We start from the raw sequence: 15829 nt of genomic DNA on the forward strand, positions 1-15829 counted from the left end.
GAAGGGGGGAGAGTGGGGAGAAGAGGGAGAGAGAGAAAGGGAGAGAAAGAGAGGGAGAGACAGTGGGTGGGAGAGAGGGAGAGAGAGAGAGAGAGGGAGAGAGAGAGAAAGGGAGAGAGAGGGAGAGAGAGGGGGAGAGAGGGAGAGAAAGGGAGAGACAGAGAGGGAGAGGGAGTGAGAGGGGGGAGAGAGAGAGTGGGGGGAGAGGGGGGGAGAGAGAGTGGGGGGAGAGAGAGACGGGGTGGGGGTCCGGGAGCAGGCTGGCCCCAGAGGCCACTCCAGGACTGGGTATGCCGTGCCAAGTGCGACAGCCAAGAGGCGACCCGTGGAGACCAGGTCCCAAGATAGCCCCAGCGGATGCTGGGGGAAGGGAGAAGCAGCTGGCGACCAGGCAGGAGGCCCCTGCAGTGGTCCAGGTGGGGGTGGCGGGGGGGGGGGAGCCCATCAGGCCCCCAGTGGAGACGGCCCAGCAGGAAAAATGTGTCCAGGCTCCTACACCAGGGCCCCTCTGGCTGAGGGGCAGGCGCAGGGCCCCTTTCATTGGTGGGGAAGGTCGTGATGCTAGCTTGAGCTTCGGGGGTCCCTGGGCCTAAGCCCCCCTCTGCTCACAGCCTGAGAACTGCAAATGAGGACCAGGAGTGAGGGGTCGCATTTCTACCCCTTGCACCCCTCCTGCTGCTGGGAGGGAATGTAGCACCCCCGTGTGAAAGCATAGCTGGGAAGCGTCCCCTTTAAGAGCTGTCAGAGCTGGGGGAGGCTGGCCCAGCTCAGGCTGGAGGTGGGGACAGAGGGAAGAAAGAAAAAAAAGGAGAGAGAGAGAGAGAGGCAGGAAAAGTTTTTCGGAGGAAAATGCGAGGTTTGTCCTCCACCCTGACGTCAGATCTCGCTTTCATAAAAGCCGCCGCGGGCCGCGGAAGAGGCTCAGCTGCTGTTTGCCTGATGGGCCCGGCCAGTCTGGGCCCAGCTCCCCCGAGAGGCGGCCACATCCTCCGGGCTGCTCGCTCCATGCCTGTGCTGCCCACTTCCAGGCATGAGGTGGCTCCTGCCCTGGGCACTGGCGGCAGTGACAGCAGTCGCGGCGGCTGGCGGCGGCCTGGCCACGGTGAGTCCTGTCCTGGGGGGAGCTCAGAGAGGGGACCCAGCTGCTTTCCCTCCAGGTCCTGCGGCAGCCGGGGGCCGGCGGGCAGGGTGGGCAGCGCGGGCTGGTGGGGGCGGACAGGGAGGTGCTGATCCAGGGGACCAGGGCGAGCCCGTGGGGGAGAGGCAGGGCCGCCGGCTCCCAGGGACCTGGCAGGCGAGGAGAGGAAGGGGCATCCTTTGGCGGGGGCAACCTGGCAGGTCCTGCCTCCTCCCTCTTCCCACTCGCCACGAAACAGAAAGGGGCGCTCAACAGAGCCGGTGACCGTGGACCTGGACCCCAGATCGGCCCTGCCAGTCTGGTCCTGGGAACTTGCACGCGTCCTCCGCCCCCAGCCCCGGAGCAGCCCAAAGCCAGGCAGTTTCACAACACCTCTGGGGTCTCTGCGTCAAACTTCTACAACCCCGAGTCTCCGAGATGGGACGCGAGGGAGAGAGGGAAATGCCAGTGTCTGGCAAAAACTCTGCTCTTGAGCAGTCGGGGGGCACCTGCCGCCGCCCTGGGCTGGCACAGCAGCGGCTGGCAGAGTGCGCACACTTGGGGCTGCCGGTGAGGCCGCCGTCCCTCGGGGAGGCATCCTGTGGCCTCGCTGTCTCCCACCTGCACCCCAGGGTGCCCCAAGGGGGAGGGGCAGAGGTGGGCACCTCCCAGAAGCTGGGCAGCTGGACACGTGGCAGCGCACACCCATGCCACTGCAGCCGGTGTGGCAGGAGGAGCAGGAGGAGGCAGGCGCAGGGCGGGCAGCCGGGAGGCAGGCGGGCGGCATCTGAATCCGGGAGCCCACAGCCTGGGCCAGTGCCTGCTGCTGGCAGGAGGACCGTCCGGACTCACTCACTGATGGGATCCAAGTGCCCCTTTCACAGATGAGGCCATCGAGGCTCGGGGCTAAGCTACTCACCTGTGGGCTCACAGACTCTGCATCTGAGTCAGGCAGATGGGAGGCTGGGAGCTGGCGCCGATGGGGAGCAGGGTGACAGGCTGTAGTGACAACCCGGGCGGGGACTGTGTGTCTGGCTCAAGTCTGGGTGCTCCTCACCTTGCAATGGGGCCAGCCTGCAACCCTGCACAGAGAGCACTGGCTCCGTGTCACGAGGGAGACCGAGGGAGCCTTGGGGGTGGGGGGTAGGGGGAGAGAAGGGACTTGCCCAGGGTCTCAGGAAGTGGCCAGGGACCCAAGGGGGAATGCCAAACCCCAAGCTTTCTTCTAGAGTTTTCCCAGAATAGCTAGAGGGAGCCAGGTGAGCCCTCACCTCTATTGGGAGAGCGGCACCTAGGTTTGGGTGCAGGCTCACAGGTTGCTGCAAGAGGCAGGAGTTTTGGGGAAGTCTGAGACTGCAGGATGAGGAAGAGGAGGAGGAGGAGGTGGAGGAGGGAGAGAGATGTTTGTGGGTGACTCCAGGGAGCCCCCAGAGCAGCCGGTGCTGGGGGCAGTGGGGCCACAGCCGAGGGCTCCCTCAAAGCCCACGTGGCCACAGCCGGCAGCAGGGACAGAGGGGGCTCCCAGGAGGAACCAAGGCTGCTTCTCCCCAGCAGCCCCCGCCTGGGGAGCCACCCCTGCTCGTCCACGCCTCAGGGGTCCCCAGGACCCAGCCTCGGCACTGGAGTTCTGGGGGAGCCCTCAAACCTGGCAGGGTCCCCCACCACGTGGCACCAAGCCGGGATCCACTCCACAGCCGGCAGGGCTGCGCTTTCTAAATTCCATACACAGCACCCGCCCGGTTTATATGGAAAGGGAATCCACTCAGGGTCCCGGGGCGGGCGGGATGCCGATGGAAACAATGACCGCACACGTTCCTATGGAGCAGACGGCTGCGATTGCCAGGCCGACTTCGGGGAGGGAGGCTGCTGGGCGAAGACCTCCCTCCAGATGGGAACACGTTTCTTGGAAGGGGCTGCGAGGCGCGGAGCCAGGGCCAGTGCGGGGAGGGAGAGGGAGCCCAGGAACACAGTCGCACGGGCTCGGGAATCCGCGCTGTGTATCGGCGCCCACACACAGGCCTGCTTTTTCTCCTCTTTCTTCCTTGTGCGTTTTTCTGATGCCCACCGTGTGCTAAGCACGCCCGAGCCCTGGGCTGAACGTTCCAGGTGTGGCCCTGTGGAAGCACTACCCCAATTCATCCAGCCCACAAGCTCATCAAACCCCTCCTCAAATCCCCTCAGCAGGAGAGCTGAAACCCAGAGAGGCTAAGTCGCTTGCCCAAGGTCACACAGCGAGCTAGCCATCCCATGGAGCGGATCTCTGAACCTGGGCCCTGGTTCCTGTAATCCAGCCTCCCACCTCCCTGGTCCCGGGACTTGTGCAGAAGGGAGAAGTTCCTGGTCCCTGCCCGACAGAACGTGCAGCCTCGGCTGGGAGGCAGGGTCGCCAGGGTGGAAAGGCTGCGATGCGGGCCCTGCTGCTGCTATATTGGTCTCCGCGTGTCCCTCCCCGGTCCTCCTGGGTGGATGGGGCTCAGCTCCTCCAGTCCACAACCCCGGCACCTAAGGACTGACACCTCGCAGGGTGTCCCGCAGGTGCAGAGAGGTTGTAGGTCCAGGTGTACAGGCGTCCTGGTGAGACATCCTCTGGCCCCTGTCAGTGGGCACGGGGTGTGCACAGCAGTCTGAGCGTTGTGCAAGTGCGTGTGTGCTGTGTCTGAGCGTGCGGGACTCGCCTCTGCTCCCAGGACCTACGGCAGAATCGTGTGCCTCGGGTATGTGGCTGAACAGCCTCTTTATAAACCAGAGGACGTAAACCGCACGGCTTTCTTACACCTCCCATTCAGAGTCGGGATCCAAGTGTGTGCTTCCAACCCCACCCAAGGCCACACCCTCAGCCCCGCTCCCAGCCCCTTCTGGCTCCGAAGTGCTCTGCTGCCAGCATGGCCCCTCCCGCCCTCAGCTGTGCCCGGGATGCTGGCCCACGCAGCACGGACAGGCGTGCCCCCTGCAGGCAGCCGGCCATCTGGCACGGCGTGGTAGTAGGCACAGCAGGAGGCCTCCGCCCACGCCTCCTTGGGAGACAGCGCCAGCCCTTGTGCTGGCCACACCTCTGGAACCTCAGCCCACCCAGCCCACCAGGTTGTAGAGACGGCCCCGCCCTGGCCAGCAGAGCAGCCACACTGCTGGGAGCGTTGGTCAAACAGAAACCCTGGGATGGCTCCAGGAACCTCTGCCATCTCCCCGGGCACAGGCTGGGGTCAGTCCACAGGCTGTGGCTCCAACACAGGAGCAGAGAGGAGAAGCGGCCTCGGCTGGGGGTCCCGGGAGGGGCCGGGAAGGGTAGCAAGCACAGCCCAGGCAGCCAAGCGAGGAGACAAGGAAGCTGCAGACCTCCCATCACAGCCACTAGCTGTGGTGTGCATCTACGGCTCGCACGGTCTTTGACTGGACAAGGCTGGCAAGCAGGACACAGGGCCCCTGGAGCGCTGCTAATCCAAGGGCAGCGATAATGCCCAGGGCACTTAGACAAGCTGTGCTCTCCCAGATGGGAAACGCAGGCTGGCTGAGCTCACACCGTGCCCTGAGAGCAACCTCCTGGGCTTGCTGGGAGCACCGAAGAATGGACATGGCACAGCCAGCTCCTGGCACCCCCAAGGGGACCAATCCCCAGCGCTCCAACCACAGGGGCAGGGACAGGGAATCCCAATCTGGCTGGACGCACCGGCCGCAGACAAAGTCCCAGAAGGGAGCGGGGGTTTATAAAGATCCCAGGTTAAGAGCCAGGTGGGGAGGAGGGGCAGGTTTATCAATGGGCTGTCCTGAACACCTGTCTGGGGCACCTGTCCTGGCGACAAGTACTGGGGGCATCTTCTAAAGATCCTCCGATGTCCACATCCTTGTCTCATCTAGAGGAGAGCCAATGAACACTCCGGGTTACTGTGGGGAAGAAAGGGGAGATAACAGTGATGATGATGGTGGTGGTGTTGATGATGGTGATGATGGTGGTGATGATGATGGAGTTGACGATGGTGGTGATGATGATGGTGTTGATGATGGTGATGATGGTGATGATGGTGTTGATGATGGAGTTGATGATGGTGGTGATGATGATGGTGGTGATGATGGTGGTGATGATGGTAGTGTTGATGGTGTTGATGGTGACAATGATGATGGAGTTGATGATGGTGGTGATGATGGTGATGATGATGATGGTGATGGAGTTGATGATGATGGTGATGGTGATGATGGTGGTTATGATGGTGTTGATAATGGTGATGATGATGGTGGTGGTGGTGGTGTTGATGGTAGTAATGATACTGATGATGGTGATGATGGTGGTGATGTTGAGATGGTGATGATAGTGGTGATGATGGTGGTGACAATACTGAGGTGAGGATGACAATGGTGATGATAGTGATGATGGTGGTGATGATGGTGGTGATGATATTGATGGTGATGATGATGCTGGTGGTGGTGATGATGGTGATGATGGTGGTGATGATGGTGGTGATGATATTGATGGTGATGATGATGCTGGTGGTGGTGATGATGGTGATGATGGTGGTGATGATGGTGGTGATGATATTGATGGTGAGGATGACGATGGTGATGATGACACCTGCAGGCAACCCTCCTCTCTGGCCAGAGTAACAGGGTCCCTTGATGCTGCCTGTGGTTCCCGTGGTCATCCTTGCTCTGTGGACCCAATAGTCCTGCTGTGCATGAGCCCCTGCAGTTTCCAGAGCCGTGCTGATGGGCAGTCTGCTCTGTCCTTACCCGGCAGTGGTGTCGAAAACCCTTCTTTTTTACTGGCCTATTTATTTATTTATTTATTTATTTGAAAGGCAGAGTTAGAGAGAGGTGGAGAGACAGAGAGGGCTCTTCCAGCTGCTGGTTCACTCCCCAGATGGTCTCAAAGGCCAGGGCTGGGCCTGGCCAAAGCCAGAAGCCAGGAGCGTCTTCCAGGCCATCTTCCACTGCTTTCTGGGGCGCATGAGCAGGGAGCTGAATTGGAAGTTGAGCAGCCAGGACACGAACTGGAGCCCTTCGATGCCGGCATTGCAGGCGGCAGCTTAACCCGCTCGGCCACAGCGCTGGCCCTGAAAATGCTTTCTTACCTGGCTGAGAGGAAAGTGTGAGGATTCCGGGGGCGCCTGGGGCCTCGCTCAGCTAGCGTCTGCTAAGCCTTGATGGGGGCGGGGCAGTGAGAGGAGAGCCCCGGCCCCTCCAGGAACTGGAGAGAAGGACTTGGGCTCTGAGGCTGCCCGGGATGGGGATGCGGGCAGGGCGGGGAGGACCTAAGGGTAGAGAAGTGCTCAGAGACCAGGGATCTGGGACGCTGGCCCTGAGGTGGGACAGAGGGACCCAGCGCTGCGCTGTGTGACTTTACCTAAGCCACCTGCTCTCTCTGGGCTCATTTTCTCACCTGCAACCTAAGGGACTCGTAAGTGGGCTCCCGGCTGCTGTTGTCCCAGGGTCCTAGAGCCCAGTGGGCATTTGCTGGGGGAAGGTGTATGGCCAAGCCACAGGGCACATGTGTGGCACCTGTTGCTACGGCAGCTCAGGCTGCCGCCTCTCTGGAGAGGATGTGGTCGGCCCTGGGGTGGCCCTCCACACACGCCCCCTGCCTCTCAGCCTACTTGTCCCTATCCAGGCACACACGGTGTGCCCCCAGCAGCTTCATCCCCGCCCCCACCATTCTGCAGGCTTCCCAGCCACGCCTCCACCCCTGCTCCCCCCCAGCCTCATCCTCGGGAGGGGAGCACCTTCTTACCGTTCTCCCAAACCCTGCCTCTGTGCGCATGCCTGCTCTGTTCCCACCCTCCCCGGCCTCATGAAGCCAATGCTGTCTTAGGTGCTGGGTCTCCTTGACCACTTCTTTTTTTTTTAATTTTTTAAAATTTTTTAATTTTTTGACAGGCAGAGTGGACAGTGAGAGAGAGAGACAGAGAGAAAGGTCTTCCTTTTGCCGTTGGTTCACCCTCCAATGGCCGCCGTGGCTGGCGCGATGCGGCTAGCGCACCGCGCTGATCCGATGGCAGGAGCCAGGAGCCAGGTGCTTCTCCTGATCTCCCATGGGGTGCAGGGCCCAAGCACTTGGGCCATCCTCCACTGCACTCCCAAGCCACAGCAGAGAGCTGAAGAGGGGCAACCGGGACAGAATCCGGCGCCCCGACTGGGACTAGAACCCAGTGTGCCGGTGCCGCAAGGTGGAGGATTAGCCTAGTGAGCCGCAGCGCTGGCCCTTGACCACTTCTCGCCCCCTGAGGGTGCCACAGGCCTTGTTCCCGTGCAGAAGGACCCACGCCCTCAGCCGGCGTGCTCTGCGGGCCCTGCTCCCTGTGGGTTACCCATCCTCACACCCTTCCTCCTGCAAAGCCCCTGTCCTCGCATGCCTCTGGGCCTTTGCATACACCATGCCCGCCACCAGCCTTGCTCATGTCTCTCCCTTGCTGGGTTTGCTCTCACCGTCTTTGCTGGCACATTATGGGTGCACAGGATGTCCCTGTGGAGTGACAGTCTCCGTGGCCTGGCTGGAATGTGCGAGCAGGGGGTGGAGGGGACAAGAGCTGACCTCTGCTAAGCCAGGGCTTCCTGCTGCAGAATGGGGGGGGAGGGGCTCTGGACCCCTTTGCTAAGAGAGTCAAATAGCAAGCAGTAGCTTATGGGCTTGGTTCCTGAGTACCTGTTCTATCGTGGCTCTGCTATCATGTGTGGGCCTCAATTTCTTCCCTGAAAATGGGTACAGGGTGGCATGGCTCCCCCTGCCCACGTCCCCAGTGCAGTGGTTAGAAGGAGGTCGCAGCCCACAGCCTGGCGCCACCACTTTGAAATTCCACAAACAAATGAGCAAATGGCCGGGCCCTTCTAACCTGCCTGTATAAACCCAGCCCTCTGCACTAGAGGCTCTGGGGCTGCGAGTTTGTGAAACCAATGAGTAGGAAAGCTTACAAAGCCACCGGTCCCTCGCGGGGTCAGCCGCGGGGCCCTCGGGGCCCTGGCACCTGCCCTGGGGAGCTGAGTGCAGAAGGCTCTGGTCCCATGGTGGGCGGAGACCTGGTCCTCCCAGCGCAGGTGTCCCCGGGGACGCGGAGCTGAGCATCCCAAGAAGGCAGCCTAAGCTGGAGCGCTCTCCCAGCCCCCCTGAAGGGCGGCCCCTCAGGGAGTGACTGAGCACAGGCGCCCAGCGGTACTCCTCCTCGGAGGCACTGAGAGCCCGTTCCTCGCATTAGTGGCAGCTCTGCCCTCTGCAGGATCAGCAGTGCAGCGGGGACGCAGGTGGGCCCCGGGCGAGTGCCGGGGAGGCACAGCCCCGGGCCCCGGCGGCCCGCATCTCCCACTCCCCGGGACCCTCTCTTCAGGGGAAAGGGAAGCAAATCCCTTCCAAGCTGAGCCCTGCCTCCCTGAAACCTCAGGGCCCAGCTGGGGCTGGTGGGGCCGTTCCTGCCTCCACTCTGCCCCCTGGTGGAACATTTGAGTACTGACCGACCAAAGTCTGCCTGCGCTCCAGAGAGCTAGGCGGGCACAGAGGGTGCTGGGCTCCGAGAACGTGGGGAAGGGGCAACCTGCGCCCAAAAAGCAAAAAGCCCCTGAAAGGCTCCTCCCCTCTCTCCTGGAGCCTCTTGGCTCCGTGGGCTCCGCCGCAGTGCACATCTGTCTCCACCTGACTGCGGGCATATAGCAGACAGATGTGTGTGTGTGACAAGCGGGTGATCACGGCGAGCTGCCCCTTCATCTGGTTTCTGCCCCCATTTTCCAATCATTTTAATGAAGCATCAAGGGCAAAATCCATCGTTGTCGATGAACGGCACAAGACGTGCTGGCTGAGCCAGGCCCCTGGGGACCCAGCACCAGGTGCGTGAACTCACAGGGGGAGTGAGTTGGGGGGTCCGTGGGTAATGCATACATGCAAAAGCCAAGTGGGCTGGCGTTTGGCACCGTGGCCAAGTGGCCGGTTGCGATGCCCACACCCCATTCCGGAGCACCTGGGTTTGAGTCCTGGCTCCACTCCCTGTTCCAGCTTCCCGCTAATGCACACCCTGGGAGGCAGCAGGTGGTGGCTCAAGTGGCTGGGTCCCTGCCCTCTGCCCTGGGTGGAGTTCCCAGCTCTAGGACATTTGGGCAATGAGCCCAACAGATAAAAGGTCTCTGTCTTTTTCTCTGTGTGTATCTTAAAGAAACAAACAGAAAATATTTTACATGGAAGACTCCCCCTCCCCCTGCCCAGTGCTTTAAGGCCATGGTTCCCATGCCCAGAAGAATCCCCAGGGGTCACAGGTCAAGCTGTAGGTCCTGGCCCCTAGTCTAGAGTACCCCCCATCGAGAAAAGTTACAGCCAAACATTGCAGAAGCCAGCAATCTGCATTGCAAACAATTCTGCAGAACAGGATCTCAAAGTTTGCTGCTTCCGAACAATCTAGAAAAAGCCCAGGATCCAGACTCCTGTCCAGGCAGCGTAGGTCAAGATTCTGGGGGACAGTGCCGGCCGTCAGTGTGCACGGAGGTTCCGCGGGGTTCCGGGCAGCAGAGGTCAGGATTCTTGGGGGACAGGGCCAGCCGTCAGTGTGCACGGAGGTTCCGCGGGGTTCTGGGCAGTGTAGGTCAGGATTCTTGGGGGGCAGTGCAGGCTGTCAGTGTGCACAGAGGTTCCGTGGGGTTCTGGGCCGTGTAGGTCAGGATTCTTGGGGGGCAGTGCAGGCTGTCAGTGTGCACGGAGGTTCCGCAGGGTTCTAGGCAGCGTAGGTCAGGATTCTTGGGGGGCAGTGCTGGCCGTCAGTGTGCACAGAGGTTCCGTGGGGTTCTAGGCAGCGTAGGTCAGGATTCTTGGGAGGCAGTGCCGGCCGTCAGTGTGCACAGAGGTTCCTCGGGGTTCCGGGCAGCATAGGTCAGGATTCTTGGGGGGCAGTGCAGACTGTCAGTGTGCACGGAGGTTCCACGGGGTTCCGGGCAGCATAGGTCAGGATTCTTGGGGGGCAGTGCCGGCCGTCGGTGTGCACGGAGGTTCCGCGGGGTTCCAGGCAGCGTAGGTCAAGATTCTGGGGGACAGGGCCAGCCGTCAGTGTGCACAGAGGTTCCACGGGGTTCCGGGCAGCATAGGTCAGGATTCTTGGGGGACAGGGCCAGCCGTCAGTGTGCACAGAGGTTCCGCGGGGTTCCGGGCAGCATAGGTCAGGATTCTTGGAGGGCAGTGCAGGCTGTCAGTGTGCACGGAGGTTCCGTGGGGTTCCGGGCAGCGTAGGTCAGGATTCTTGGGGGGCAGGGCCAGCCGTCAGTGTGCACAGAGGTTCCGCGGGGTTCTAGGCAGTGTAGGTCAGGATTCTTGGGGGGCAGGGCCAGCCGTCAGTGTGCACAGAGGTTCCGTGGGGTTCCACCGTGCAACAGTTTGGGAAGCGCTGCAGCCACTGTGGCTGGGAGCAGCTGGCTTGGCTGGTAGGAGGGGCCTGGCGAGGCTGAGCATGTGCTGGGCCCCTGCCCTGGAAATACCAGGAGCTGCCACCTCCTTCCCGGCGTCCACACCCGCTGTGGGCTCTGCCGAGTGTAGTTCCAGGAACACATCGTAAAGGCGACTTTTATACGAGCAGCTGCCACTTGCGAGTGCCAAGGGGAGTTTCTCTCTCTCTCTCTCTCTCTCTCTCTCCCTGGCGTTCCCTAGATAACATTCTGCTGGCTTCATTTTTTCTTTTTTCCTTCTGGTTTCTGCTGCTGGAGAGAATGACCTGGGCCTCACATAGCCTGGGCTTGCATAGGTCAGTTTCTCCATCTGCAGAATGGGCACACTCATTCCTGCTTGAGTAGCTCATGACGGGCAAGGGAATGGCAGGGATTTCTGGGGAAGGGGTGGGGTGGGGTAGGAGGCAGACTCCTGCCTGAAGGTGTGGACAGCAGGGACAGTTGCCAATCCCCATGGAAATGACAGCCTGGTAAGAACCTTGGGTTGGGGGCGGACAGCAAGTTAGGCCACCTCTTGTAATGCCCACATCCCATAATGTAGCACCTAATCAAGTCCTGGCTGCTCCGCTTCCGATCCAGCTCCCTGCAAATGTGCCTGGGAAGGCCGTAGAAGATGGCCCAACTCCCTGGGCCCCTGCACCCACGTGGGAGACCCAGATGGAGTTCTGGGCTCCTGGTTTCAGCCTGGCCCTGCTCAGGCTGTTACACCCATTTGGGGAATGAATGAGTAGATGGAAGATTGCTCTCTCTCTGTGTCTTCCCCTCTCTCTCTGTCACTCTGCCTTTCAAGTAAATAAACAAATACATAAAAAAGTAAACAGAAAACCTCAAAGGCGCCCAACGGCATGGGCAAGAATCCTGGGGTTGCTAGGGACAGCCGTTCATTCTCGCGTGCCCGTGACAAGCTGCCTGAGGCAGGCTACTTTGTACAGAAAACAGGTGGATTTTGCCTTGTGCTTCTGGAGCTGTGAGGTCTGGGACTTTGCTTGCCTGGTAGCAGAGTCCCAGGTAGCCCAGGGCATGATGTGGCGAGAGATGGGGAGCAGGTGTGTCTGTGTCTGCCTCCCTCCTCCCGTAAAACACCGTGATTCGCTTATGGGGGCTCCACCGTAAGGATTTTATCTCAACCTCATCACTTCTCAAAGCCTCCTCCAGCCCCACAGTCAGGGGAAGCACCCCCCACCCCCTGAATACCTGGTGGTGGGATGAAGGCCCCGGGGACACTCAGACCATAGCCATGGAGTCCCCCAGCCCTGGACAGAGGCAGCATCAGCAGCCCTGGCGGGGACGTGACCACAGAGCCGCCCCCTACTGCCTTCCTTGAAGGCCACGTGTGGTTGACATCGGTGCCAGGTGGATCGGAGGCAAGGAGAGGTGGTGTGGCCCTAGTGCTGGCTTGGTCTGACCCCTGGCTCAGGGCCCGACACGTAATTAGCAGCGGACATTGATGTGGGGGCCATGGCGCCTCGCCGCTATGCCTGTCTGGAAGACGGTGGCCCCTGCAGTCACTATGTCGCCACCTAGGGCGTGGAAGTGGACGCTGAGCCGTCGACCCTGGCCGCACAGATCGCGAGGGGTCTGCGCTCGCTGGTGGCTGTGGTCATGTGCTCTGGGTGTCCATGCTGGACCAGGCGCCCTGACCATGGAGAGGCTCACTTAGCAAAGCCAGGTTTGCCCGGCTATGCTGGTCTAGTCTGGGCGGGGTCTGGAAGGCTTCTGACCACTAGGTGGTGCCAACAGCAAGGGCTCAGCTCCTTGATGGGCAGGCGCTCATCTGCGCCCTGCCCCAGAAATCCCGTAAGCAGGATTTCTCTGTAGCTTCCTTTCACTCGGCTTCGGCACTCGCAAAGGAAGCTTCCTTCTGGGGATCTTTAATGTGGCCAGCAGCCCCAAGGGAGTGGGGTGTCCTTCCCAACCCAGCCCAGAGTGGGCAGACCCCATGCTGCCAGGGACACCGTGGGGGGCAGGGGCTGCACAGCCCCAGTGGTGCACAGGGCAGTGACGCTCCTAAGGGTGCGCCGTGCACAGGATCTCCCAGGGCTTCTGTGCGCACGGTGCCCCTGCACCCTCCCAGCAGCCTCTGGAGCGGATGTTCCTGTGCCCATTCTGCAGATGCAAATGTTGAGGTTTAGGTTAGGAAGCTTGTCCGAGGCCACTAAGAGAGAACCCGTGTCTGACTATCTCAGGTCCCATGTTCTTTAAAAAATATTTATTTATTTATTTGAAAGGCAGAATTAAACAGAGAGGCAGAGAAAGAGAGAGAGAGGTCTTCCAGCCTCTGGTTCACTCCCCAAATGGCCACATTGGCTGGATCTGGACCGATTGGAAGCCAGGAGCCAGGAGCTTCTTCCAGGTCTCCCACGTGGATGCAGGGGCCCAAGGACCTGGGCCATCCTCCACTGCTTTCCCAGGCCATAGCAGAGAGCTGGATCAGAAGAGGAGCAGCTGGGACTTGAACCGGCGCCCATATGGGATGCTGGCACTGCAGGCCAGGGCTTTAACCCGCCACGCCACAGCACTGGCCCACCATCCAGCCCCCTATGTTGTTTCTTTGACACCCGAACTCAATGCTGATAGGTAATGTTCCAGGACACGACCTCTGGACATCTTGGACATCACATAACATCAAGCCCTGTTTATTCAATCTCCCTCTGCCTCCATCCAATTCCCCAACCAACTTGTAGGGAGCCCTGCTAAGCATCCCGCGTGGTGCCCCAGGCACAAGGCAGGGAAGGCTGCCTGGAGGAGAGGGCGCCTTCCCTTCTCAGCCAACAGCACCGTATACAAGGCCCATGGATGCTTACGCACCTCCAAGGGACTGGAGTCACTGTGCATGTGTGTGCACGTGTGTGTGTATGCGTGTGTGTGTACATGTATGTGTGTGTGGGTGTACATGTGTGTGCGTGCGTGGGTGGCGTGTGTGGGTGTGGTTGATTTTACTGACTTGAGATTTAGAGGCTTTTATTGTGTCTTATGTGTTTTGGGGAAAATGTAAACAAGGTAGGCAAGCTAGTGCCTCCCAGGTGAGCACTGTCCAGGTGAGCCTCGCCCAGGTGAGCGCCGCCCAGGTGAGCGTCGCCCAGCACTGCCAACCCCGGGGGAGCTCTCTGCCCCCTGCTGGAAAGCCTTGCAAAGCCAGGTGGCCCCCAGAGGCCCCCCTCGCTGCAGCCTTGATCCCCTTGATTTTCTTGAGTGTCCGCCTATGCCCTCACAGACAAGCCACCCTGTCCCCAGCACAGACAGTGCCACCCGGCCTGTCCCCATGGAGAGCACAGGCATCAGCCGCCAACCCCAGCACAGGCGTCTGCTACCCGTGTGTGCCGAGTCTGCGGGAGAGCCAGGCAGGAACAGCATCTCAGCCACAGGGAACAGCAGGGTGGCGGCCCTGAGGTCAGCCTGAAATCAAGCCTGGAGCTGGCAAGAGCCCAGCTTGGTGTTGGCCTGCCTGAGTGCCATGACCCCCACATCAATGTCCACTGCTAATTACGTGTCAGGCCCTGAGCCAGGGGTCAGACTAAGCCAGCACCGGGGCCATGCCATGTCTCCTTGCCTCTGATCCACCTGGCCCCCCACTCATCCAGCCAGGAAGGTGTCTGCCAGGGCCCAGAGTCTCTGCATGCTTCCCCAGGGGCGCCCGGCCCCTCACCCAGGACCCGGTGCCCCTCTTCTGTCCGTCTCCCCCACGAGCTGTGGGATGTTGAAGTCTGTCTTCGAAGGCCTGGGCTGGCTCGGCGAACCACAGTGGAGGGAAGGAAGGAGCCCCAAAGAGGCCAGCCTGCCGGGGAGAAGGACGGGGCTCACCCAAGTCCGGCTGATGCGGACGGCGTTGTCTTGGCCGTGCCCGTTGGGCCTGGGGGTCCCAGCTTCCTCCCCGGTAGACAGGTGGGAGGGGCATCGGGCTGAGAGCATGCTGAGGTCTGTGCACCAACAGAAAGCGCTGCCCTCCTCTCTGCACCATGGCCGAGAGGCCTGGACATCAGGCTCCATGTGTGGGGGTGGGAGGCGGCGGGCAGTCTGGTTCCAGCCTCCATTGGGGTCTTCCTAGGGCTCAGGCCTCCTCCAGGGCAGGGTGTAGGGCGCGGTGGGGTTCAGGGGGCAGCCAAGGAGGTGGGAGGGTAGAGGATTCTCTGGGAGACCCTGGACTCAGACACTGGGACCCCGCCCCCCTCCTGCTCTCATCTCTTTGGCCCTCGGTTTTCCTCCCACCATGGTCCATTGCTCTGTGCGTCACATCTGCCAAGTTAGAGACAAACGCTGAGGGATGGGTATGTGGTGGGGTACGGGTATGCTGGGGAGGAGTGTGGGTAGGGGAGTGGCCTGAGGGGTCCAGCGCCCTGAGCTCAAACCAGGGCCTGTGCCTGCAACAGGAGCTGTGATCACTTCCCCACAGCTGTGAGGAGCTACAGAGCTGTGCACCTGCTGCCGCCGCCCGCCAGGCTGCTGCGGCTCACGGCGGGAATGCAACAGCATTAAGAGGAGAGCTGGCAGAGGCTGGGGTTGAACAGATGCCGTGTGACTCAGAGTAGAGGATGGGACTGCATGATGCAGCAAAGAGCCTGGGCTATGGGCAGTTTGGGAGATGCTTGGCTATGGGAATGGCTGAAAGGAAAAGCCAGTGTAATGGGCATGTGACCGCAGAGCTCTCTGGGGTAGAGACCTCAGCCTCCACAGCCCCTTCACCTCTGCCCTTTCCCCACAGGCCCTCTCTCTGCTGCCCACAGCCATGGCCCCCACCGCAGCACCACAGGAGGAGACCACTTCCTCACGCCCCCAGTTCTGCAAGTGGCCGTGCGAGTGCCCGCCCTCTCCACCCCGCTGCCCGCTGGGGGTCAGCCTCATCACGGATGGCTGTGAGTGCTGTAAGATGTGTGCCCAGCAGCTTGGGGACAACTGCACGGAGGCCGCCATCTGTGACCCCCATCGGGGCCTCTACTGCGACTACAGTGGGGACCGCCCGAGGTACGCAATAGGAGTGTGTGCACGTAAGTGAGAACCCCCTGTACTTTCTGATCAGCCCTCAGCACCCCGGCTCTGCCCAAGGCCCCTCTCCCTGCCCCTGGACAGGTCTCTGTTCTACAGGAAGTGCTCTCTACCCTGGCCCATGGGTGGCCATAGGCTGTGCCTTTCCTAGGAAGAGAGGGATTCCTGCCCTCCTCTTGCCTCCGAAATCTCTCTCTCCTTGCTCTCTTCTCAGTCCTGGAGACACACTCGGGCCTGTCCACCAGGAAAGACCTCAGCCTGTTCTTGTCTCTTACCGGCAAGGTCTTTGGTCAATACCCATCACCTCTCCAGGATCCTAAAAGCTCCAGATATTTTAGA

General features: G+C 60.9%; 1 protein-coding gene across 1 annotated transcript in view; it reads left to right on the forward strand.

Moving 5' to 3' along the window:
- Window positions 1-828: 828 nt before the first annotated feature.
- The window catches only part of CCN4 (cellular communication network factor 4), a 30789-nt gene continuing 15788 nt past the window's right edge, over window positions 829-15829 (forward strand). Inside the window, exons 1-2 of the mRNA XM_070075860.1 lie at window positions 829-1102; window positions 15210-15492. Of these exons, the coding sequence (XP_069931961.1) occupies window positions 1031-1102; window positions 15210-15492 (355 nt within the window). The 5' untranslated portion in view covers window positions 829-1030. The remainder of the gene's footprint in view (window positions 1103-15209; window positions 15493-15829) is intronic.

This window comes from Oryctolagus cuniculus, chromosome 6 (assembly GCF_964237555.1).
Source record: "Oryctolagus cuniculus chromosome 6, mOryCun1.1, whole genome shotgun sequence".
In the NCBI taxonomy this organism is placed as follows: Eukaryota; Metazoa; Chordata; class Mammalia; order Lagomorpha; family Leporidae; genus Oryctolagus; species Oryctolagus cuniculus.